The sequence below is a fragment of the Chenopodium quinoa genome, unplaced genomic scaffold (assembly GCF_001683475.1).
Source record: "Chenopodium quinoa cultivar QQ74 unplaced genomic scaffold, ASM168347v1, whole genome shotgun sequence".
NCBI lineage: Eukaryota > Viridiplantae > Streptophyta > Magnoliopsida > Caryophyllales > Amaranthaceae > Chenopodium > Chenopodium quinoa.
Genome location: NW_018742815.1, coordinates 4,296,565 through 4,320,418, shown reverse-complemented (window position 1 = coordinate 4,320,418; position 23,854 = coordinate 4,296,565). Strand labels below are relative to the sequence as shown.

At 33.8% G+C, this 23,854-nt stretch overlaps 3 protein-coding genes, 1 long non-coding RNA gene and 1 pseudogene across 8 annotated transcripts; 3 read left to right on the top strand and 2 right to left on the bottom strand.

The window, feature by feature from the left end:
- The first annotated feature begins 513 nt into the window (after nt 1-513).
- On the top strand, nt 514-1,518 carry LOC110725826 (wall-associated receptor kinase-like 5). Its single transcript, XM_021905293.1, has one exon. The coding sequence runs from the start codon at nt 518-520 to the stop codon at nt 1,247-1,249; it is 732 nt and encodes a 243-aa protein (XP_021760985.1). The 5' UTR covers nt 514-517; the 3' UTR covers nt 1,250-1,518.
- A 4,395-nt stretch (nt 1,519-5,913) lies between these two features.
- LOC110725825 lies at nt 5,914-7,555 on the top strand (annotated as a pseudogene).
- Nucleotides 7,291-11,636, bottom strand: LOC110725492 (sugar transporter ERD6-like 7). Its single transcript, XM_021904962.1, has 18 exons — nt 11,493-11,636; nt 11,137-11,199; nt 10,943-11,032; nt 10,781-10,840; nt 10,620-10,685; nt 10,380-10,445; nt 10,219-10,294; nt 10,069-10,133; nt 9,803-9,895; nt 9,628-9,708; nt 9,201-9,285; nt 8,613-8,656; nt 8,461-8,523; nt 8,321-8,380; nt 8,179-8,232; nt 8,005-8,064; nt 7,814-7,928; nt 7,291-7,685 (listed from the first exon to the last, which is right to left on the bottom strand). Exons 1-18 carry the CDS (start codon nt 11,634-11,636, stop codon nt 7,570-7,572), a joined length of 1,401 nt encoding a protein of 466 aa, XP_021760654.1. The 3' UTR covers nt 7,291-7,569.
- A 5,278-nt stretch (nt 11,637-16,914) lies between these two features.
- On the bottom strand, nt 16,915-19,742 carry LOC110725471. 4 transcript variants are annotated; one of them, XR_002512170.1, is made up of 5 exons: nt 19,274-19,742; nt 17,999-18,351; nt 17,637-17,910; nt 17,325-17,397; nt 16,915-17,158 (listed from the first exon to the last, which is right to left on the bottom strand). XR_002512170.1 is itself a non-coding variant. In XM_021904945.1 (3 exons), exons 1-3 carry the CDS (start codon nt 17,738-17,740, stop codon nt 17,018-17,020), a joined length of 318 nt encoding a protein of 105 aa, XP_021760637.1. In that variant the 5' UTR covers nt 17,741-19,267; the 3' UTR covers nt 16,915-17,017. The 4 variants fall into 4 exon arrangements, 1 of the variants encoding a protein (XP_021760637.1); XR_002512169.1 differs by having other exon boundaries at nt 17,637-18,091; nt 18,206-18,351; XR_002512168.1 differs by having other exon boundaries at nt 17,637-18,351.
- A 1,315-nt stretch (nt 19,743-21,057) lies between these two features.
- LOC110725824 lies at nt 21,058-23,627 on the top strand. Of its 2 annotated transcripts, none has more exons than XR_002512235.1 (4): nt 21,058-21,354; nt 22,150-22,270; nt 22,658-22,716; nt 23,183-23,627. It is a non-coding gene; the product is annotated as an uncharacterized LOC110725824 (long non-coding RNA). The 2 variants fall into 2 exon arrangements; XR_002512236.1 differs by having other exon boundaries at nt 22,602-22,716.
- Nucleotides 23,628-23,854: the final 227 nt, after the last annotated feature.

Genomic DNA, 23,854 nt, shown 5'->3' with positions numbered 1-23,854 from the left:
GGAACAAGTAGAATAGAGCTAGTTGCTCTGTTTTGTGGAACAGGGTTTTTTTTTTTTTTTTTTTAAAAATGTTTTGTGGAACATATAGACAGAAAGTCCAACACTCCAACATAGATATTATAATTTTTTTAATAAAAAATATTACTATTAAAAGATACTTACTGGTATAAATTAGAGCTACTAGCTCTGTTTTATGGAGTAATAGTTTAATTATTATGTATAAATTTGTTATAATAATGTGTAATGAAACATTCAATGAAATTTATCTTTGTCATCTTTTACCAGATCATCTCTTCATAAATCCTAGCTTTCAATACACATAAGATTACTCAACTTTAATTATTTTAATATAACTTCAAAAATATAAATGAAAAGGATGTATGAAGTAGATAAAGTAATACTAAATGGTCTAAATCCCCCAAAGGACAAGTGACTCATCACAACTCACCACAATATAATTGTTACTTCAACTACTCGAATGCCTAAAAACTAAGAAGCTAAAACAAAGCAAAAACAAATGCCAAACTCAAACTTGTTGACAATAATCTTCTTCTCTTGTTTATGGAGACCATGTCAACAACAACAACATCCTGATTGCATACATCGTTGTGGTAACATTGACATTCCGTACCCGTTTGGAATCGGGCCGCCTGAGCACGGCTGCTACTCCGATGACAACTTTGCTGTCTCTTGTAACAACTCATCACGTAAACCAATCTTACAGAAATTCAATCTTGAAATTCTTGAGGTGCGAAGCAATCCGCCATACGAATACGGACAATATGGAGGAGTAACTGTTAAGATCCCATCAGTCTCCGCTTGTAGGGGTACTACCATACACTGGAATAGTCCGAATTTAAAGGGGTCTCCATTTAACTTTGGAAGTCCAAATATTTTTGCATCTGTAGGATGTCATGGTTATGCCTCATTCGATGATGGTCGAAATCGTAACATAGAAGGATGCACTTCAATATGTCTTGATATTCAAGAAACGAATACGAGTACTTTGTTAGAGTTGGACCAATGCTATGGCTATAACAGTTGTTGCCAAATTGACATTCCTTTGGCTAAAAAATATAGCATTAGTGTGAGTGTCAACAATGCATCAGGGCATTATTGCAGGTCAGCCTTCTTGATAAGTCGGGAATATTTGGCAAGTCATGCACTAAGCCAGTCGACCGTGCCTTCGATGGCTGCCGTTCCGGTCGTGCTTCTCTGGTATATAGAGAACCTAAATGAAGGTACTTAATTTTTTTGTTCTTTTTTTTTTTATGAAATGAAGGTACTTTTTTTTTTTTGAATGAAGGTACTTAATCTGATTCTTGTATATTATTAAGACTTTTAAGAGTTTCTTCATTGTTATTTGTTTTTGTTCTTTTCTTAAGTAACTCCAACTACATACACACACACAAAACAAAACAAAACAAAACAAAACAAAACAAAAAAAAAAGAGTAGTTTTTTACATACACCATCTTACTTCAATCTAGGGGTGCTAATTGAGTTGAGCACTCGTACTCGTCTCGGTCAAAACTCGACTCGACTCGAGATGTTAACGAATACGAGTTGAGCAAGCTCTAACTCGACTCGATAAACTCGTGAGCAACTCGATAATATAATACTAATATAGAATTTGCAAACAAAGTTATTATTTTTTAACATATTTGATACTTATTAAGTCTTAATTTATATCATAAAAAAATAAAGAGTAAATGTTTAATAATAACTATATATAATAAGGAAAACAATATAAATTGAAAAAAAATAATAAGGGCATATAATAATAGAAGGACCAAAATTTTAACGAGCAGATTGTGAGCTACTCGACTCGAAAGTTTAACGAGCACGAGTCGAGCAGGTTTTATTTGCTCGAAATTTTAGCGAGCACGAGTTGAGCACATGTAAAAAGTTTTCGAGTTGAGTTGAGCACCCCTCAGTTCGTGATCGACTCGCTCCTACTTCAATCACCTTTTTCTTAAACCTAACCACTCTCTCAATAAGTATTTTATTATCAAGTAATTGTGCAAAAAAAGTTAGATCATGTAGCTGATGAAAATATTTGATTTTAAGATTGTAGATGTTTTTGTAATACTTTGTATAATTCAATTTTTTTCTTTTTGAAACCTTGTATAATTCTAATTTTATGAACAGTGAAAGTAACAAAAAATTGTTATTTATTTATTTATTATTTTTTTAATTGACAGGGTATGAACGATTCATGTTTGCTGTTCGCTTCGTCTTGCCAAGTAAGTCTGACTGACCTAATTATTGAGAATTTGAGATATGTACTCCCTCCATTTTTATTTTTTTTAAGTGTTTGCTTGGGACTTTTTGAATGTTTCTTGACCCATTTTAATTAACGTTTGTTAATTATGCATAAGAAAAAAATATAGTCTTACTTATACTTGATATAATCGTCTTAATGAATAATATTGGTTAATTAGGTGAAATACCCAATAAAAAAAAAGTTGTATTTATATTTTATGGTAATATTAAAGATATAATTGGTCAAAATTTTGTATCAACATGTGTGCCAAGCTCCAATGAGACATTTTATAAACACGGAGGGAGTAATATTACTTGTTAAGCTCGTCTTGTGTGTGGCTAACCACACCGTGTGATCACTTATAAAACAATAAAGTAACCTCAATAACACTGAACGAGTAACCCCTAAAATACTGACTGAGTAACCCTATATCACTAATTGAGTAACCCTATAACACCGACAAAGTAACCCATTTAATACTGACCAAGTAACCCCTATTACACTAATAAAGTAACCCTTGTAACACGGTGTCCACACATAAGACTTTTTGTTACTTGTGTTATCCCACAAAAGAAAAGATTATTTAAATATATACTTTAGTGACAAAATATATGATGGATAGGTTTTTTTTTTTTTTTGAAATAAATATATGATGGATAAATTAATAACTATGATAGATTCACCAATTACACGAACTCTTTTATCTCACTTGCATTCATACTACTTCCTGTTCTTATGTTTTAAATTACAACGTTGAAGTTCAACGTTGAATTTATATATTGAACCAAATCAACCAAGTAAAGATGGCTTTGTACAAGGCCCAATCGAGCCCCCTAGCCCTTAAAAGCCCGTTCCGACCTAGACCCATCATGCACAGGCCGCCAATTAGTATTATGTGCACCATGGTGCACCTAGAATTAGGTGCACCACTCCTATACTTTTGAACATTTAGTGAAAAAAATTTGAACATTTTACAAAAATATGAACATCTAGTAAAAAAAATATGAACACGTCACAAAAAATGAATATAAACATGCAATTTTTATGTTCATATCTTATAAAGAAATGTCCATTTTGTATACATTAAATGTTCAGTTTATATTACAAAACTATTGAATTATTACGAGTTAGACAAACTTCTTTCAAAATTTGTTTGACTTGTAATAATTCAAAATTTGTGATTGTTCATATTTTTTTACTAAATGTTCAAAATTTGTTATTGTTCATATTTTTTTTACTAAATGTTCAAAAGTATATGTGTGGCGCATTGCGATTGTTCAGATATTTTTTACTAAATGTTCAAAATTTGCGATGTTCAGATTTTTTTACTAAATGTTCAAAATTCGCGATTATTCAGATTTTTTTACTAAATGTTCAAAATTATAGGTGTGATGCATTGTGATTGTTCAGATTTTTTAACTAAATGTTCAAAATTTGCGATGTTCAGATATTTTTACTACATGTTCAAAATTTGCAATTGTTCGGATTTTTTTTACTAAATGTTCAAAAGTATAGGCGTGGTGCACCTATTTCTAGATGCACCATGGTGCATCTTAAAATTTGCCCACAGGCCGCTGTAACTATTTGCCTATTCGAACAGACTGCGAACTGAGCTGCGCCTGGGCTTGATTTTTTTTGTGATGTGGGCCTGTCCAGCCCTTCACCCATTTTAACCTTAGGATAAGCCTATGTGCTAACTTATCAAACCCGACCCGTGGGCTCACTCATAAAATCATAAACCACGGCCCTGCCCTTACCATTATTTACTTATTTTTTTCCCTTTTTCATACACATAATACTACTTTCAATTAGAGGTGTCAAAACCGAACTGATCCGAAAAAAATTATTTGTTTCGAACTGTAACCGATCCGATTTGATCTGCGAAAATCAAGATCCAAACTCGATCTGTAAACGAACCGAACTCAACCCGAATCCGAACTTGACCCGATCTGAACTTAACCCAGCACCGATTTGATCGAATTGAACACAACCCGAATCCGATTTGACCTGACATGAACTTAAATCGAACCAATTTTACCCAACCCGAGCTCAACCCGATTGGAAATTGACCCAAAAAATATCCAATCTAATCCGATCTGTTTTGAACCGAACTGATATCAACCCCACCCAATTTTAACTCGATTTGATTTTTACCCGATCCGAATTTAACCTGACCACAATTAATTATCAACTTTTTTATTCCAGTTCTTGTATTACTATATTTACTAATTATTAATAAGTTCAATTATTTTACTACAAATAAATAATCCGGAGTAACAAGTTTACTTCATGTACATACCAATTAATTACTCTCTAAGCTTTATATTCGTCTCATCTAAAATATGACATTGAAGATTGTACAATTGAAGATTTATAATAACCTTTAAAAAAAAACATTCTTATTTGTATACTATATACCACCATATGTAACTATCATTTGTCAATATATCACTAGCTCATTATTTATCGTCTCACTTATATATGCATGATAAGTCGTCGATAATTATTCAATTTCAATTTGCCTCAAAGATAAAAATTACGCATAACTTGATCAAATGAGAAAACTAAAATTTCATAATTCATAATTAATAATCAAACGATAAAAATATATGATACGACTTGATATTAACCCAATAATAAGGTAAAAACTCATAATAACTCTAGCTTAAAAATAACCTTATTTATTTGGATATAATTTGGTAAACTCGACAAAATTCCAGACAAACACAAAAAGGAATTGAATTGAAATTGAACAATAATGAATCAACAGTACGGATCAACCTTATCTTAATCAAACTGAACTTGATCGAACCGAAATCAATCCGACCCAAATCCATCCAATCTGAAATAACCTAGCTAAACCCGTTTGGAACCCGATCCGAATTTATACGAACCGAAAGTGAACTGATCTAGAGTTGACCCGACCCATATCCGACCCGGAATCGATTGACCATGACCCGAATTGATCTGACCCGAATTTGACCCGACCCGATCCGAGTTAAAAGAATAATTTTGACCCAAATATATCCGATCCGAACAGACCCGACCTGAATAAACCCGACCAAAACTCCATCCGGTTATCCGAATTGACACCTCTACTTTAAATTAGTATGTTTTCCTTGTTAGTGTAACCTTTTTTTTTTTTCTGATCAATCTTTGTGTTTCGCGGCTACTCCGTATGAAATTTTTTTTTCTAAAACAAATAGTTTAGAATTAGTCTTATATGTGGCTAGCTACCGTATGACCACATTAGTTTATAAGAGTAATCTTCATTTATGTGCATGGGTAACCTCAATTTTTCATAAGTATAATATCATGTTATTATACGAGTAAGTTCAAGTAATTTAGAATTAAGTAACTCCAATTGTTCATGCATTCGACTAACCCCTATTCTTTTATTTCAAAAATATAAAAGAATCATTCCACTTATGTAAGAGAGTAACCCCTATTTCTTATTTAAGTAACCTATATACATGTTAAGGTAACCCTATTTGCTCATCACCTTAACCTCCTATTACTTGATTAATTGTCTTGTATGTGATTTTATGTAAAGTGGTCACACCATATGACTAAGACTTTGTGAATAATTTATATGGGTGGAGTAGAGTAGTAGACTGCTGAACATTACATTTTTATTTTTTTCCAAAAACGTAGAACCAACTCACATGTGAAATTGCTTCTTGATATATCTGCCTCATGAGTTTACAATATATTGTTTACACTATAGGACTATGAATAATGCAGCTGTAGGTTCATTAATTTTGGCATGCTACTGTGTTGTACAATGTTGGTGGCATAAAACAAAAGATAGAAGAAAGGAGACAAAGCTTAGAAAGAAATACTTCAGGGGTAAATTAAAAGAACAAAAGTTCAATCAAGAAGAAGCTGAGAAAACTAGACTCTTCACAGAAAAAACAATTAAAGGATGCAACAGACAATTTCGATGAAGACCGCGTTATTGGTAAAGGGGGGCAAGGCACAGTGTACAAAGGAATGCTAAGTGATGGAAAACTTGTTGCTGTTAAAAGATCAAGTTCATTGGATGAAAATCAATGGAAAGAGTTCATAAATGAGGTGATTATTCTTTCACATGTCAACCATCGAAATGTAGTAAAGTTGATTGGATGTTGCTTAGAAACAAAAACTCTACATTTAGTTTACGAGTTTATTCCCAATGGCACTCTTTCGGATCTCATTCATAGTCCTAACAAAGAGTTTCGAGTAACTTGGGAAATTCGACTAAGAATTGCATCTGAAGTTGCCGGGGCTATTGCTTATCTACATTCGTCGTCTTCAGCTCCTATCTACCACAGAGACATAAAATCAAGTAATATACTTTTGGATCATAAGTATGTGGCTAAGGTTTGTGATTTTGGAATTTCGAGATCAATTAGTATTGACCAGACTCACGTAACGACTTGTGTAAGAGGCACATTTGGTTATCTCGATCCTCAATATTTCTTGTCAAACCAATTTTCAGAAAAGAGTGATGTTTATAGTTTTGGCGTAGTTCTTGTTGAAATTTTAACAGGACAAAAGCCAACTCGCGTCACTTTAGATGATGCAACAAGTTTGGTGATGCAATTTATCAATATAACGGATAACTCTGCTTTATATGAGATGTTGGATCCTATACTGTTAGGAAGTAACCATATGATTGAAGACATAATGGTAGTCGTAAATCTTGCAAAGCGTTGTCTGCACTCCGAAGGAGCTGTAAGGCCAACCATGATGCAAGTCGCCATGGAGCTAGCGTGTTTGAGCAAAAAGATACGTGCTAATGTAGCTGCTGCTTCATCAGAAGAAAACATATCAGATCCAAGTATTGACTTCTTTTCTACAATAACCAACATAGACGAATCGTGCTCCTTTTGAATAAATTATAGTTTCTATGTTAAGTACTACAGTCTGATGTTTAAAAGAGTGGAACATGTAATTTGTAATTTCATCACCAAATGTAAATGGTAAACACTAAACAGTATAGATTAGATTCAATTTCTTTGAAAGAGAATTTTTTTTTTTTTTGTTTTTTTTTTTTGTTATATGTATGTGGTATGTCATATATTTCTAATTATAGCCTTATAGGTGGTTGGGGTAACAATGTGACAACTAATTCTAAAGAGACGACTACATTCTTTTTCCTTTCTATTCTTTTATCATTGCATTTGTGTACCGTTTTGCTACATTTGCATAGAAATCTCGCACACAAAACGAGACTCGCTTTTCTATCATAATCTTGTTACAGATTACTTATGGCTTCCAGGCCACCAATTTTCAAAAGATGATGGTACCTTCTTTCCTTGTGCTAATTGTTGATGGCGTCCTGGATTTGCTCTAGAGTTTTTCCCTTTGTTTCAGGCACAATCGTGATAACAAAGAGGAATCCTAGTGCATTAATCGCGGCAAATATAAAGAATGTACCTAAAAACACACAAAATTACTCTGATATCATGTTTTTATGTTAATTTTCCATGAAAATAATGTAATGACAAGAGTGCCAGTAATATTCATTCAATCAGGTAGTCTGATACACAATTTAATTTGCATACCGTATGTACTCCAATTCATCAGAAACTGGAACTTATACGAGACTAACCAAGCACAAAACCAATTGACAAGTGTGGCTAAGCTTCCAGCTAGTCCTTTTATATTTATAGGGAAAATCTGCATCATAAAAAAACATTCATTAGTGATTTAGTCCATTTAAACTAGTATATGTGGTTAACTGTCTAATCATTACCTCTGACATTATAACCCATGGAACTGGTCCTAATCCAATAGAAAAGAATGCTACATATACCTATAAAAAGAATACAACATTATCAAGACTCTGAAAGTGTGAAATCTCATATCATTGACAAGTAATCAATTTGTTTATTCATTTTTCGATTTGCTGATTTTAACTCCTGCATACCAGTATGCCTGTCGCGGCAAGTATTCCTGCTGTCTCTGTGGACTTGCCATGGGCCTAGTTTAGTAAACAGAGATACAAGATTAACTGGTGTTATGATTTATGTAATAAGGTTTTGATATTAACATTTTTCGGGTTGCCTTACTTGTAGGTAGAACGCGACTGCCACCAATATAAAACCTACACTTGCTCCTGCTGCAGAAACCTGTGCAGAGTAAAGTAAGCTCCTACATAGGCAGAATAAGTGTAGCCTGCATTATATTTGATTATAGTGCTAAAATGTACCAATTGCAGTGGCTTTCTTCCTAATTTGTCAATCAAAGTTGCTCCAACGCACGTAATTACAACCTGTAATATAAAAGTTTATGATAATTAATTATGGTGCCAAACGTGTTATTAGAGGAATCATGACTTTGGGTTGATCACAATTCAGGAACCTGAAGAAAAGTGTATATAATGGTGCCAAGTTTTGGTGAAAATCCTGCATAAAATAATGCAAATGGTGAGTTTTGTACTTTTAGTATTGAGGTACTGATATGAATTTTGATGGATATAACCTTCAATCGCAGTTGAAAGGTTTGGAATCTTGAGTCTCGGTCAAGAAACGCTAAGCAACACGAGCTTAAAACCTAAACTAGGCCAAGAATACACAAGCACGAGCTTACGTAAAACTTTATAAATTTCAAATCAATCAATCATACTTTTCGTTAAACACCATCACGTATTTATAAGCTAAATAAATAGCCTAAAAATCGGTAAAACAAATTCTAATCTAACTAGGAAACTAACTCTAACTTGTAAAGATAATATTTTGCAAATATGATCTTTAAAGTTAAGCTTATCTTATACTAACCGAATTGAACTAACAAAAATATCCTAATAAATTCGGTCATCTAATAATAAACTAAAAATAACAATAAAAATAATTATAATAACAATATTGATGCCTTGGAACCGCATCAGGTACCAATTATTTGTACTTCGTATAAATATTTTTCAAAGAATGACTAGATGAAGATTTTCACCTGCCATTTTGAAGATGTTGCTTGCATAGAAGCAAATCCCATTAATTCCTCCAAACTGCTGGAAGATCATTAACCCGACTCCTATCTGGTGCCAGAGCAATTATCTTAGCATTGATTTTGCAACTAATTGAAAATATGCAATGTAAGTTCAACTTAATAAAGAGCATACAATCCATTAGTAATGTAGCTAGTAACAAACGTCGATACTAGTGATGAATGTGTGTAATTTTCTATGAAAAACTCAACAATGTCGTCAAAGCAATCATTCATGTTAACTAATGAGAATGAAAATTTATTTCCGATCTTATTTGTAATGTTACACAACACACAAAATTTCATTAATTATATTATGATTTCTCTCTAGATGTCAAAAAATAATGCAAACACTGACTCATAATTATATAACTAGAGCTATGAACACACTCACAATGACAGATTTTAGATATTTTTTTCTGAACAGATCATAGATTTTAGCTTTTGGCAGTAGTTTGAGTTCCTCCACACAACGCTGTCAAACGAAAAAATATATGCACACGCGTGTTAGTAATCTGAAAGCTTAGAAGTACAATCCTTCATAACAAAAGGTTGATGGATTTTAGTACTTCGATCTCAGCTGTCTCAAGGGTAATGTCTGTCTTTTTCCCGCGAAGTTTCTGAAGAGAAACTTTAAACTTATCTGCTCTTCCTTCTCTTGCCTGCAGTCACATTGCACTCAATTTAGATTGTTTAGGATGGAAAAAAAAAATAATGGCTTGTATTTTGGTCAACATACATTGGATTATAGTACAATGTGCTATCCAAATATTCATTAAATAGAATATTCGGATGACATAATGTATGAAAGGTACAATATATATCGTGTTCTTACAAGCCATCTTGGAGACTCCGGAGTGAGTAATAAACCCAAAAGCATAATACCAAAGGGGATTAATCCTGCAAAATATTTCTTTAGTTAGTCCCTAATTTGTTGCAGTATCATCTAATAGCGAACAATCATCTTTCTTTACTAACTCTTTACCCATTAACGCTAATGCTCTCCATGATAATGGTATCCCAACAAGGAAAGCAATTGAAATACCAGTAGAGATCATGACCTGTACAAAAAACAGAACCAAATTGGTGCAGATATTGGACAGATGTGTTTTTGATGATTATAACTCAAGTACTATAGAACTTTACCTGGTTTAACGTTGTAAGTGCTCCTCGAAGGCTTACAGGTGATATTTCAGCAATGTAAATAGGTACCTGTCAATTTATTATTTATCTCAGCAAGCTTTTATGTGTAGCATACATACACTTAAAGATACTTCAAGTTGATGATAATGTCATCATTTGCATTATCTTACAAAATCTGAGCTTATCATACTTATCTTTACAGTACAATGAGAAAAATGAACAGGTCCAAAGACTCATACATACCACATAGGAGAAGGCGCCCATTCCATATCCACCGGCGAGTCTTCCTAGATGCAAAGCTAAAGAACTCTGGTTTATTAAAGAAGAATTCTCATGATGTTTGTTTCTTTGAAGTTGAACATACTTCCAGCAATAATGTTAAAACATAAGTATCAAGATTCAACCTTTGAAAAATATATTGCAAGCCACCCTCCTGTGCAGAATAGTGCATACAGTTTCATTGCCTGCAATTTCTCACAATCACAAGAGTTCAAAAAGACTCCATGAAAGTTGGATTAATTTACCACTTAATTTATGACTATAAAGTATCACTTGAGACATCTTACCATTATTCTACCTAAATAATCAGCTATAAATCCACTTGTTATAGCACCAAACATTGCACCAAAAGTTAGTATGGAACCGAAAAGTGAGAACTGCACGAAAAAGAAGAAAAATAATAGAAACAGTAGGAGCTTCAAACACAATAAAAAAAAAAAAGGCATTTCAACTATGTCATAGCAGAAGAAAGTTATCAAACCTCGGCTTCAGACAGTTGAAGTTCTTCTGTAATCGCGGACTGAGTGGGAGACGAGTAGCCTGCCTAAATCAAACCATAACATAGCTAATTAGCTATACCTCATCATGTGTTTAAATGAAAAGTACTATTATTATTTCTTATTCATAAACATGTTAGGACCTTACATATTGCTAACTTAATTTATCAACTACTTTAATTTTTGCTAACTTAATTTAACTGATTGTTACTGATCACAATATTAGCTCAATATTATGAAAAGTACATAGTACTCTTAGCAATAATATTCCCCTGCATACCGATGTAAAATAAACTAGTGAGTGTATAGACGGGGTGTAAATATGGTAAATGGCACATACACAAGCTGCAATGAAGGTACAGAAGTACACCATCCATGGATGCCCTGTACTTTCTCCGACATTATTTTCTGCTGATTGTATTTGAAGTTGTATTCTTGCTTCCGTGAAGCTGTCTCCTCTCTCCACATCCGCGCTAGAAGACATTTTTCAGATTGTTTTATAGATGTTTGTTTCCTAGTAATTACTACAAATACAATAATCAATTGTTCAGGCTTAAGGAAATAGGCTATAATGTAGCATATCAAACCATTTTTAAGTACAACAGAATAAGGTAAGTTAAAAAAAAAAAAAAAAGACAGATTAGAAGAAATGTGGTGAATCTGTTTTGTGGTTAACTAATTTTGTGTTGTTCATGAAGAAATTTATGAAGTATTTAAGCATTCATCATTAGATTGCTTGCTAAGACCAGTCTAAGCCATTTTTGGCCAGAATACATGAAGCGGCTTTGAAAATCAAGGCCTTTCTTAAAAACAAAAAAAAGAAAATCAAGGCCCAATCATATGGTATACCTACTTTATATTTTACTACTTGATTAGCCTTGGCCTGATCTCATATAAATAACCCTTATAACTAACATGCCACTAACATGAGAATGTAACAACTAAATCTATAAAAGTGCGATGAAAACTTAGAACTACTAATGTAACCGCTAAATATGTACATATGGAGTAAATAAATAGTCGAGATATATATTTTCAGAAGGTGTCAAATTGAAAGTCCCTTCATAGACATCAACTAAAATGCGTATAGCAAGAATTTAAGAAAAAAGAAATCTAAAATCTTAGAGGCACGAGAGGTCAAAGCTAAAGATCATGAAAGGAAAAGAAATATCACTTCTGCTACATATTATTTACAACGATTAGACATTTTTCATCTATATTTTATGTCAAATCGTTGCAAATAATATGTAACGGTAGTAGTAGTAGTAGTATATATATATATATATATATATATATATAGGTAGAATTATAAATAGAGAATGAAATTTACCCCATTGTAGCGTGAACTTTAACTAATATATGACATCATGACATCCCCTTCATATTCTAAAGTAATTGAGCCCTTCTCTTTAAAATTCAAATAATTAACTCATCTAATGAAGATGATAGCTTGTTTGGTAATGGCTGAACACTTGAACTAGGTTTTAATTAGAATGATTAGTTGATACTAAGATAACTAAATGATTTTTTGGGTAAGAATTAGACTTTTTCATTATAAAAAAAATCTTGCATTTAACAACAAATCACCCTTAATCAATATTTTTTTTTTATATGCACCAAAAACCCTAATGGACACATGGTATTTTTTTTTAAGCAACACCCAATTTTTACTCGTAAAATGAAAACAAACCGACAATAAAGGAGGGTAAACATGGTTAGAACCTCAAACTCTCCAAATCAAAAGATCAAACGTAGAATATGATTCCGAAACATATGGCTTAAACCTCAACCTTTTAGAAAATACTCCTTGTTTGATTTGTTATACTACATGCATATTACCACTATGCTTTTATTTTATAATTTGGACGTGTTTCTGGAAACATAATTCCCCTCAGGGTTAGAGTAATATCAAGATGTCTTAAGGCTAAGTCTAATAACTGTTCAAATGTCCTTCTGCTCCGCCTTGCTATCCTAGAGCTCGGCCTGCAAAAGAGAGAAGGTTAACTGCCCCGGGGTTGTGACCCGGGAAAGCCTCTCCGATTGATGCTTAATTCAGCAAATGTACTTTCTAGAGAGAGAAAGTAGAAAGAGAGCACTTTAGAGAGAGAAAGTAGAGATAGAAGCTTAGAGAATTAGGAAAAAGTTACCATCATTAATGATTTGGGAGCTTTTTACAGACGTACTTTCAGATGGTAGAAGTTGTACTTAGTTGGACAGATTAGGGGTAAATCCGTACTTTGCTCTGACCAGTGATGGGCTGGATCATGAAGGGGTATTTTCGTAATTCCAGGTCAATGGGCTTAGTACAATGGACTTGCCCCAAACTTTTAACCCCACACATGATGTGGGAACGAGATCGCATGAAGTTCGGATATCACGCGGAATGAATATGATAGAAGTTGTCACGTAAGCCGGAGTAGACTTTGAGGCGTACCCAAGGGCTAAAAATAAACAAGCCCACAGGTGTACCTGAGGGCTAAAAAGAGCTCCGAGAGCGACTTGCAAGGGTGAAATCTAGCCCTAAGCAATGCATTATAAGTACTTTAATTAAGATGACTGAGCGGTTTTGAGAGTTTATCCAAGAGCTAAGTCGAATGATGAATGACGGCTTGTAGATAACTGAGAGTTTTTCTTCTTTCAGAGTATTTTCTTCAGGTTGAGTCCCATGTATTTTGCTGAAGGCATATCTTATCTTGATAATAAAGAGGTAAGCCTTACGCTTAACTGAGAGCCCATTTAGCTAAAGATATTGATATGGACCACCCTTTTTCCATTTCAACAACACGTATCCCTCTTCCTTTATTTGTCTTATGCAAATAATTAAAGTAATTCACTTTTTCTTGTACTTCTTGGAAAACTTGTTGTTTCTCTTTTGAAAATATCGATCGGTTTGCTCGTCTGCTGGAGGTCTGAAGTCTTGGTAGGCCTAGCCAAGAGAAGAACTTTTTTCTTCTATTTTTAATTGTTGTATTCGAGAAGGTAGATTTGAGGGCTTTGATTCATCAAGCCTAGCTCTCATCTTTTCAAGCTATAATCTTGTTTTTTGGAATGCCGAACGGTTGAGGGGTGGTGCCCATCCAAGCAAGCCGAGGGGGAGCTGGGCGTGGCGAGGAGTGAGGTGAGGGAGTGAGTGATATTCTACAAAAACTGCCAAGCTGGGCGGAGGGAGAGAGCGGGGTTGAGCGATGTTAGATGCCGAGAGCCCGGGGTAGTCCTGCGTGACTTTACTAGGCTGGGCGCTCAGCCTGGCCTGCAAGTACCGAAAGCGTTGAGTGAGCTGAGAGCTCGGACTTGCTAAGAGGGTATGAAGGGCCGAAGGAGTGTCTGGCGCACCGAGGGGGTTGAAGGCGTAGCTAAGCACCTAGGTTGCTAAGAGCCTGGGGCTTTATAAAGCGGATCGGATTCGAATTTAGCCCCATCCAATCCGTTGCCATTCAATAACATTTACTTTATGTGGGCTTAAAATTTTCAAAAATTATATTTGCACTATAGAAATTAGTATACTAATTGTGTCAATTTATAATGTGAAAAAATAGATCGCTCATATTATTTATTATTAAAATAATAAGGTAGTCATATTTCAAACGACCGCTACAGAAAAATCCATCAAGTTATGTTTCTTGAGGATCTTTAGTCATTAGATAGACAATTAACTTCATTTATTAATCATCAAAATAATACTGTAATATTAACTTCATTTATTATCATCTATTACTATATTATTATGGTGGATTGATAATATATACGTCTTAGGCCCTGTTCTTTTGATCTTCTGGGCAGAGCAGAGCAGATTTCAACATAGCAGAGCAGATTTCAGCAGAGTAACTACTACTCCTACTACTGCTACTGCTACTGCTGCTGCTGCTGCTACTGCTATTGCTGTTGTTGCTGCTCTTGCTGCTGTTGCTGCTCCTGCTAATACTACTGCTACTACTATTATTATTATTATTAGTATCAGTATTAGTATTTATTTATTATTATTATTATTAAATATTAGTTATTATTATTATTAAATGTTGATCTTATGCTTTGATGATGACTCAAGGAACCTAAGCAAACCTATATAAGTTTAACTTTCGTTTTTAGCTTTGATTTATGACAGGTTATGCTATGGAATTCTTGAGTGAGAAGGGAGCACGGAATAAGATCTAATTCAGCTATGGAAGGATAAAGAAGTCAATCAAGTCGTGTTCCTTTAGTGAGGAACTGAAGCTCCAGAGTTGAAGCTTCGAAGGCAAGTTCCTTTAGCGAGGAACTAAAGCGTCTAAGAGTTTCAAGGAGTCTAATGTATTTTATCTTTATCTTAGGCTTCTTGTATTAATGTTAAGTACGATAATAATTTAGGATTCAAGTGGATTTAATTTTATTTAATAAAGATTTTATTTTCCGTATTTTAACTAAATTAATTTCGAATATATCTTTTATGTTAAAATATCTTTTTGAAAAAGATTTTCTGTTTTAATTTTATCTTATTCTTTGGAAAATATTTTTTGGAAATATTCTCTTTAAACGTGTTTTTTAATTTGTCAAAGTAAGTTGAGATAATTTAGGAAGCAGTAAAACCACTTCCTAGTATTTCGATTTACTTGCTGCCCAATATTCCACTCCTTACACTTCCTAGTTTTAGGGGAGTTGTGGTTGAGTGGTGATTGTGGCAACGATTATTTTAACTGCCTAAATCTTCTATAAATAGCCTAGGTTTTCAGTTGGAAACTTACACTTGAGCATTACAGTCTTTTAGTTTTCAAAAGAGTCATAATCCACTTGAGTCCTTGAGTGTCTTTGTACTTAGCAATTTAGAGGTTAACCTTGAGTTGTATTGGGTTAGAGTTTGGGGAAACTCTAAGAATGTTTTATTGCTTTGAGTGAAGCAAGGAGAAAGAGAGAGTTAGAGAAATCGACTAATTGAGGGATCAGTTAAAGAGAGCTTAAGTTTGTTGAGGAACTTGAGTTTAGAGTCTTAATTTGTAATATGTTGTTTGCCCTATTATTTTTAAGAGTTTAGTTTAAAATCCCTTGTGGTCATGCTTTATCTTCTTGATTAAGGCCCGGAAGTTTTCCACGTAAAATCTCTCTTTGCACTTTTAGTTTTAATTCGAGTTCCTTAATAAATTCCGCAAAAATTACCGTAGTTCCTCTACAATACAATTCACCCCCCTCTTGTATTGTTCATTTGAGTCAACAATTGGTATCCGAGCCTGTTCCTCGAAGAAATCAGGAAACCCTGACGAGTTAAGCTCCTGGAAGCAACATGAATGTAGACACCCATTTGTATCTCCCCAAAACCAAACCCAGTGATGAGTACCTTTCACGTCGAATCACAATCGAATGAGTAGCCAGCTCTGTTTCAGTTGCGCCCATACTCTGCTTTGTAAATTTTATCTTTTTGGCTGATTTTCTCTATAAATAACGTCGTAAACACTCCGTTTTCATTCATCAACAACCAATTCTCATCAACATTAATCTTCATTCATCTACAATCAGTTCTCATTCTCTCTTTAATCATTCACCATCTCTCTCTCTCTCTTTTCTAAACTCGCTTCTTACATACAAAATTCTGCATTCGCAAGATCTAGAAACACCTAGCCATATTCGAAGTTGCCTTCGCCCTAGACGTGAAAGGTTTAATTTCTGAGGGTTTGGTCCCAAATCTCTCTTTCAATTATTTAATTTAATTGTTTATTTTATTGTTTTCCTTGAAGTTACTAACGTGTGTATTTTGTTATTAGAAAGAGGTACGAAGCATCAAAGTAAGTGCTTTAATTGGATTTATTGATATTATGATGTAGAAATCATGTTTATATTGTTATTATGATATTCCTAGTTTTAAAAATCCTAAGCACACCCCTTCTGAATCCAAACCTATCAACTCATCTGAGAACCTGTCCTTCTACCGCACCGTCTTTCCTTTGGGAGGATCGTCTCCAAATTTGCATGCAACTCGTTGAGATCGCTGTTCACATCTTCAAGAAACAGATTGTTCCTCAACGAGGAGGTATGTTTCTCCTGCAAAAATACTCATGTCAAAACACCTGACAATCATACATACTTTGTTGACAAAATACCCTTAGCTACAACCGATTTCATGTATACTAGATTGGCAGAAGGACAGATTTAATGTACATGTTTCAATTCCTATAGATTTAGGACATATTAAGGACCAAAATCTCACCATGTGAAAGGGAGCTTCAAAAGATCGTGCACAATGCTTAATACTTGCTAGCATGATTGCGCCGCATGAGCAACTGTTATAGCAACACGACGACGGCCGGAGAGGTAAGCATTATAAAACAAAATAAGTATCACAATAACTATGACAATACCATGTATGTGAGTTCATTTAAAGAAAATAATGCAAGCTCACTGCACATTCACCATAAACCCATTCACATCCAAATAACCATACTAGGACAGCTTTAAAAATCACATACTAAAGCAAAAAATAAAGCTGTAGTTGCTTGTCAGCCATGGTAGCACTACTTACTTGTCAGCCTGTCGTACCGGAAATGTCCTCCTCACCCATGTAGAAGTTGTACCCACCTCCCATGTGGGGTCACTAACCTGCAGCAACTCCTCTAAGGCCTTCATCTACAGGACCAAATTGTGCATGTCACAACTTTACTTCGCGAAGAAAACCGTATAATAACAAAAAAGTGAGGCCAAGCAATCATCCAAACCACATGTGCCTTTAAATCCAAGGCCAAGCAATACCAATGTTCTGTATTCTACACAGATGCATCAAGAACGGGGACAAAAACCTGTGTTAACCATGATCAACTTTAATTATAAAAGGCTTAATAAAAAATAAATGACTTTCAGATGCAGTTCCCAGAAACTGACACATACACTTTGAATTTGGTCAAGAGAATAGCTAAGGAAAGTCTTCCCGTACTTTTTCCCCAACACTTTAGGGTCATCTTTACCAACCATAACAAAATTCTACAGCCAAAACAAAGAAAAAAAAAAGGGTAAGTAAAATACTATAAACAAAATAAATACCAATAATGTTGATGAAGAAACTCTTTCACCAAAAAAAGTAGAAAATTAACTCACCGCATATGAAGGATCCATCATAATCCCTTTCCTCGTATGTTGTGATGCCCAAGTCTTCGTATACAAAACAGAGGCCACCCTAACATAATGATCTCCAACACGAGACCTCGGGGAAACAACACGATAACAGTCCCTTTGAGATGCATCTACACCATCACAAAGAATTAAGTTTGGACCGGGCTTGCATATGGCATAAAAGATTACAGTTAGCCCCTACATCACAATCATTTTTTTTCATAATAATATAAAAATGAGTAAATCATAACCCAAGTACAAACTACATCCTCATTTCACATACAAATCAACTCTTTGGAACAAAATAACTGTCATGCATCTATATAACTATACCCACAAGGACCCAATACAGGTGAAATGATGAGTCTGACCAACTTAGTCTCATACACAAATGCAAAGCTGCACTAGCAAATCAGAGAAAATGTATGCATAAAGGTGAGCATCAATTACTCATTCTCAGTGAAGCAGCAAACAATTGCTAAGATTATACACCTATTGAAAGCATCAAAAGAAATCCATGAGCAAAAAATTATACATCGTTAAGTCAATTACTTAACAATACAAGTCTAAGAGATTCTCTATTAGAATACAAGTCTAAGATTCCCACTAATTCTTTCGCCAATAGGCAATCCGGTCTCATATGCTTCCAGCCTTAAACAAGCCATCAAGGGTATTTCCATCTTCTATTAATCCACAAGAATTGCATCAACAACATAACACCCTAGATGCTAAGAATCTAGATTGAACTAACCAACAGCTTACAACTTGGTTTGTTAATCAAGCAGCTAAATTAGGGCAGACAGTCATAATCTAAGTGATAAAACCTTCACCCCACCTGCTAAACTCTCCTAAACCCAACAATTTAATCATAGTACAGAGTTTGAACAAAAATCCATGGAATTCAAGATACATATGTAGCATAAAATTTGTATCATCACACCTAAAAATTTAAGTACCTGTTAATCCATCACAACTCTAGCATTTGCTTCCATCATAAATCCATGAGTAGAAAATAAAACATCGATTTATGCAGCAAATTTAACATCTACTTACTCTGTATCGTTCTTCAACTCCTTCCACCCGCGGACAAAACACAGAATCCTCTTGTCAAAGGGACTAAGCTTATTTGGCCTAAGTCCTTCCTCCAAATTGGGTGATGACCTGTCAGCAGAGTTATCATCAGCACCTTTCTTTTCGGGGGAAGGAATCACTTCATCCCTTTGTACCATTTTCATCCCTTCTTGATCCGGTACTCGCAGCTTTATCATCCCTTGGTCCGGTACTCCCAGCATTTTCATCCCTTCCCCCAACATTTTGAAAACCCCCAAATTGATCAATAGGTTTTCCAGTCATCTTACTGACAAAGTTAGTTAGGGCATTCCCTATCAAACCCTCCACAATGGCTTCCAGCTTTGATTCCAAATGACCTAATACCTACACATACACAACAACAATCTTAAGACAATTTAACAAAAATAGATTAAGGGTAAAAAAGGACACTTAAAGTAGAACACTGAAGTGAAGACACTAAATAAATGAAGTGAAGACTCAAGTTAGTCATTCGGTTTGACTTAAGACACCTCAGTTAACACCATTTGGGATAAACAACGCAAATGGAACATTGGAACCACATATTAGCAGCTAAGGGTTGAGATAAATCAGCAGAACTATCTGGAGTTAACTGACTACATTATTAAGCTGCACAAGCAGTAAATGTTAAGTAAAGTGACTACATTATTAAGCTGCACAAGCAGTAAATGTTAAAACTATGACTTTATAATATGTATCACATAAAGGTAGTACACTCATAGTAGACCAATGAAAGTGACACAAAATAAATGAAGTCAAGAGGACTCAACAGAGATTAGAATTACATAAGAATAACACACTTAGGAACACAAACAACTAAAATTGCATATAATTCAAGACTAAACTTAGAAGACTCACCCGCTCAACAACAACATCTACGGAAGCCTCATTTCCTGAAACCACCGCCTTGTTCTTAGGAACACCATCATCCTCCCTTGGTACTAGGGGATGTTCCTCCCCATAAGCAATATCGACGGCCTATCAATTAGAAAAAACTGTTTACAAACAATGTTATAAACCCACAAAACATATAAAATTAATGTTGGTGTCTAACCTCAAGCTTGCCATACTCATTGCTCGACACCTTATCTTCAAGAAGAGCTGCCTTCACCTCAACACAGTTCCATACCTTCACCCTCGGGTAAACTCCCCACTGCACAGGAACTCGATGCAAGTGGTCGAGATAATAAATCTACAACCAAAAAAAAAATATAGAGGCTATTTAAAATTATGAATTATAAATAACAGAAACCTCTGCTTCCAACCCACCAGAACACAAATTTTAAAATATGGACAGTGAATAATCCTTTTAACACCAAAATATGTAAAGTTTGATTAAGGATCACCATACACTAGTACAAAGTTGACTTTATGTAACACATTTTGGTAGCACTTTTTACAATACAAAATTACTAGATTTATAAGTAACACTTTGGTAACATTCTTTTAGTATGTAACACTCGAAGTTACACTTTTAACGTAGGTAACATTTTAAGGTAACAATTTTAACATAGGTAACATTTTGTGGTAACACTAAGAGGTGTTACTTATTTCTTTAAGATATCTATATTATCTATGAATCTATCTATCCGTATAATTCCTTCCTAATAACCTATAAAAGTCAGATAAATGAAAATAAGGATGTTCATTAACAAGTAATCCTTATCTACCTTTTCCACAAAAAAAAAAAAAAAAAAAAAAAAAAAAAAAAAAAAAAAACTCTTATTTACAATGTTCGGATTAATTTGCCCCTATAAAAAGATCCATTTATGTTTTTGCCCCTTCCTTCTATTTTTTAAGATTGGTTTTTTAAAACCATTTTTCTAGATTGGTTTGATTTGACTATTATTGTATCCTCCCCAAATTATCATATAAACCCTAAAGTACTAAGATCGATTTCTGAATCTAGATGGTCGTTGGGGTTTCCTTTTCTTCAACCATTCCGGTTGCATCAACTCGTCGACGGCTGACTAAAGTGGCCCCTGAACCGCTCGAACTTCACCTCGTAATGGATGAGCGAATTATTAGGTTCGGATGGAAAGTAGGTATGTTTTATTTTATATTTAGGCTTATAAATTTGAAATTTGTGAAACTATCTTTTAAATTCATCTATAAATTATTTTAGCTTGAAACTGTAAGTGGGTTATTTGATTTTAAATTGAGCTTAAATAATTTGATAAGAATGTCTTATCTTCACCAGTTTTATGAATTAGGTTCTGTTTACGGTACCTTGCATTACTTATGGGCTGAAATCAATCATGAATATTAGTGTATATTGTTGTATTGTTGCAAAATTCGATGACATTTGTTGAATAATGACTTGATCAAGAAATTGAAATGAAAAGATCGTGGGTTGGAATTTAACTGTTGATTGGCTGAGTTTTGAACTGAATTTTCTAATTATGGATATTAGCTTATTTGATTGTAGTGAAATTATGTATACTCTATTGAAGGATGAATTTGAGTGAGAAATTGAACTATACCTCTCATGTGGGTGTTTTTATCAATGTGAGTTACAAATCATGTCAAATTGAATATATCTCCTTAATTTTTGCAATTTTTCCTAACTAATTGGTGAAATGTGGACTTTATTTTCGGAATGTATATAAGGTAGTATTTTTAAGTGAAATGTGAGAGTTTTCATAATGTTATACGGACTACTTACGGAGTATGATATTTGGTTGACTTTAAATTGAAATACAATGAAAAGATGAGGCTAACATGTAAAATATGAGTATTGAAGAAATAAAAAGGAATAGGCTAGTTGTGCCATGTCGTTGATGATATTTCACTGTATGTATATTTGTATCTATGTTTAATGGTTTGAAGGTTGTAACCAGGCTGGAAAAGGTTGATGATATTAATGCATGACGACTCCTATATCTGAGACATTGGCGTTCAATCTATTTCAAGTTTAACAAGAACTATTTTTGCCAAGAAAAAAATGCTCTGCTAGCCCGGGTAAGTTAATTGTTTTAGGTGTTTTCACAATTTTTTCTCTTGTGTGCAAAGTAGTTGACTTTGAGATTTTCTAATCTAATTAGATCTTTGTTAAAATAGAAGGTGGGTAAATTAATTGAGCATTATTATTGAAGAATGTGCTTAGTATATTTGTAAAAATTGGAATCGAATAGAACTGATGGTTTGTGAGAAATCAATGATCTGTATTTGATACATGTCTAAATGATGCCACCTTGCTCCAAATTTTTTTTCATTTATATTTACAGCTAAATAACTTTAAATTATGAGTTATAGTCCTTACATTATATATTACGATCAATTTCATTTTTAGCGAAGTGGGCTACATATGCTATGAGGAAAGATACCAAGAACTTAGTTTTTTTTCAGATCTCATGGACAAAGTGGAAGGCACATGTTCAAGATTGGAACTTAAAGCTGGTCTTTAGGTAAGAATTATTGATTTTGCCCTGGGAATTTCTTGTCAAAAGATGCTAGGCATCTAAGTAAACGTTATTCATGTTCTTTTCAAGATTAGAAGCTCATTTGAATTGTGTGATTTACTGACTTCTTTTATGTAATTTGGTAATTTATTGCCTTTTCTTTATAGTGAGACGTGTTATGATGGTGATTGAAATTAGACCTAATGGCATTTGTAAATAAAGGGATATTGGTAAAATATCCTTGGATCAGACCTAATTTGGTCCGGTCTTGAGTATGTTTACCCCTTTCTAATTGAGACTGGTTCTAATAAATCTGAAAAAGGCACAGGGGAAATTATGACATGATTTGCTCTTTCATATTTACAAAACAATGAATAATGGGTAAAAGTGGGCCGACGTTAGAAATTTGTAAATAAAGTTGGTTTTTAGCTAAGTAGATAGATTATTGATTTTCTTTTGGTTATGTGTGCAGGAACTTAACATGGCCAAAAATAGGGTAAATAAAGAACATATGTAACTCGCTTATATGAGATTGCATTGGTGGATGAAATTGTGTCTTCTTTCCATGATGCCTCGTCTAAAGCAAGGAGCTGTCTGGTGCCATTATTGCTGTTGTTGACGTCAAGTTATTGATGACTGCTGCTATTGTTATTGCTGTTGTAGCTGATGTCTGCTGAGCTGCAAGCTGCTGCTGTCTTCGCTTACTACTGATGTTTGTTTGGAACTATGCTGATTGTGATTAAACTTATTCAGTTTGGAATTTGGTGGTCTAAGAGACCGAAATTGACTTTTTTTATTATTATTTATTATTATTAGATTATTTAGCGAAAAAAAAATGGTGTTTATGGTTTTTTTGTTGCAAGGATATATGAAGTTTTATCAGTTCAAATTAATGTTTATCGTATATGTTAATTTCACATTCGTGTAGTGGTTGTACATTTTAATAGTATTTTTATATTTTTTATTATTTTTTTGCATATACAAAATAATCACAGTATTAGTAGGAGTAGTAGATGTAAATTTCCTCAATAATAATAATAATAATAATAATAAATGCTACCTACTAATTAATAAAGTGTTACAATAGTTTGGAAAAAATGATACATAATGTCAAATAAAGTACTACAATATGTCAAAATATGAT

What these genes read in the sequence shown, in the direction of transcription:
- LOC110725826 (XM_021905293.1), top strand. Translation starts at nt 518, where the DNA reads ATGCCAAACTCAAACTTGTTGACAATAATCTTCTTCTCTTGTTTATGG.
- LOC110725471 (XM_021904945.1), bottom strand. Translation starts at nt 17,740, where the DNA reads ATGAAGGCCTTAGAGGAGTTGCTGCAGGTTAGTGACCCCACATGGGAG. An exon ending in CCGGTACGACAGGCTGACAA is followed by an intron (nt 17,398 to 17,636) that starts GTAAGTAGTGCT and finishes TTGCTATAACAG; the next exon opens with TTGCTCATGCGGCGCAATCA. An exon ending in TTGAAGCTCCCTTTCACATG is followed by an intron (nt 17,159 to 17,324) that starts GTGAGATTTTGG and finishes GTATTTTTGCAG; the next exon opens with GAGAAACATACCTCCTCGTT.
- LOC110725492 (XM_021904962.1), bottom strand. Translation starts at nt 11,636, where the DNA reads ATGTCTTCTAGCGCGGATGTGGAGAGAGGAGACAGCTTCACGGAAGCA. An exon ending in CGGAGTCTCCAAGATGGCTT is followed by an intron (nt 9,896 to 10,068) that starts GTAAGAACACGA and finishes ATGTGACTGCAG; the next exon opens with GCAAGAGAAGGAAGAGCAGA. An exon ending in TTGCCGCGACAGGCATACTG is followed by an intron (nt 8,065 to 8,178) that starts GTATGCAGGAGT and finishes TTCTTTTTATAG; the next exon opens with GTATATGTAGCATTCTTTTC.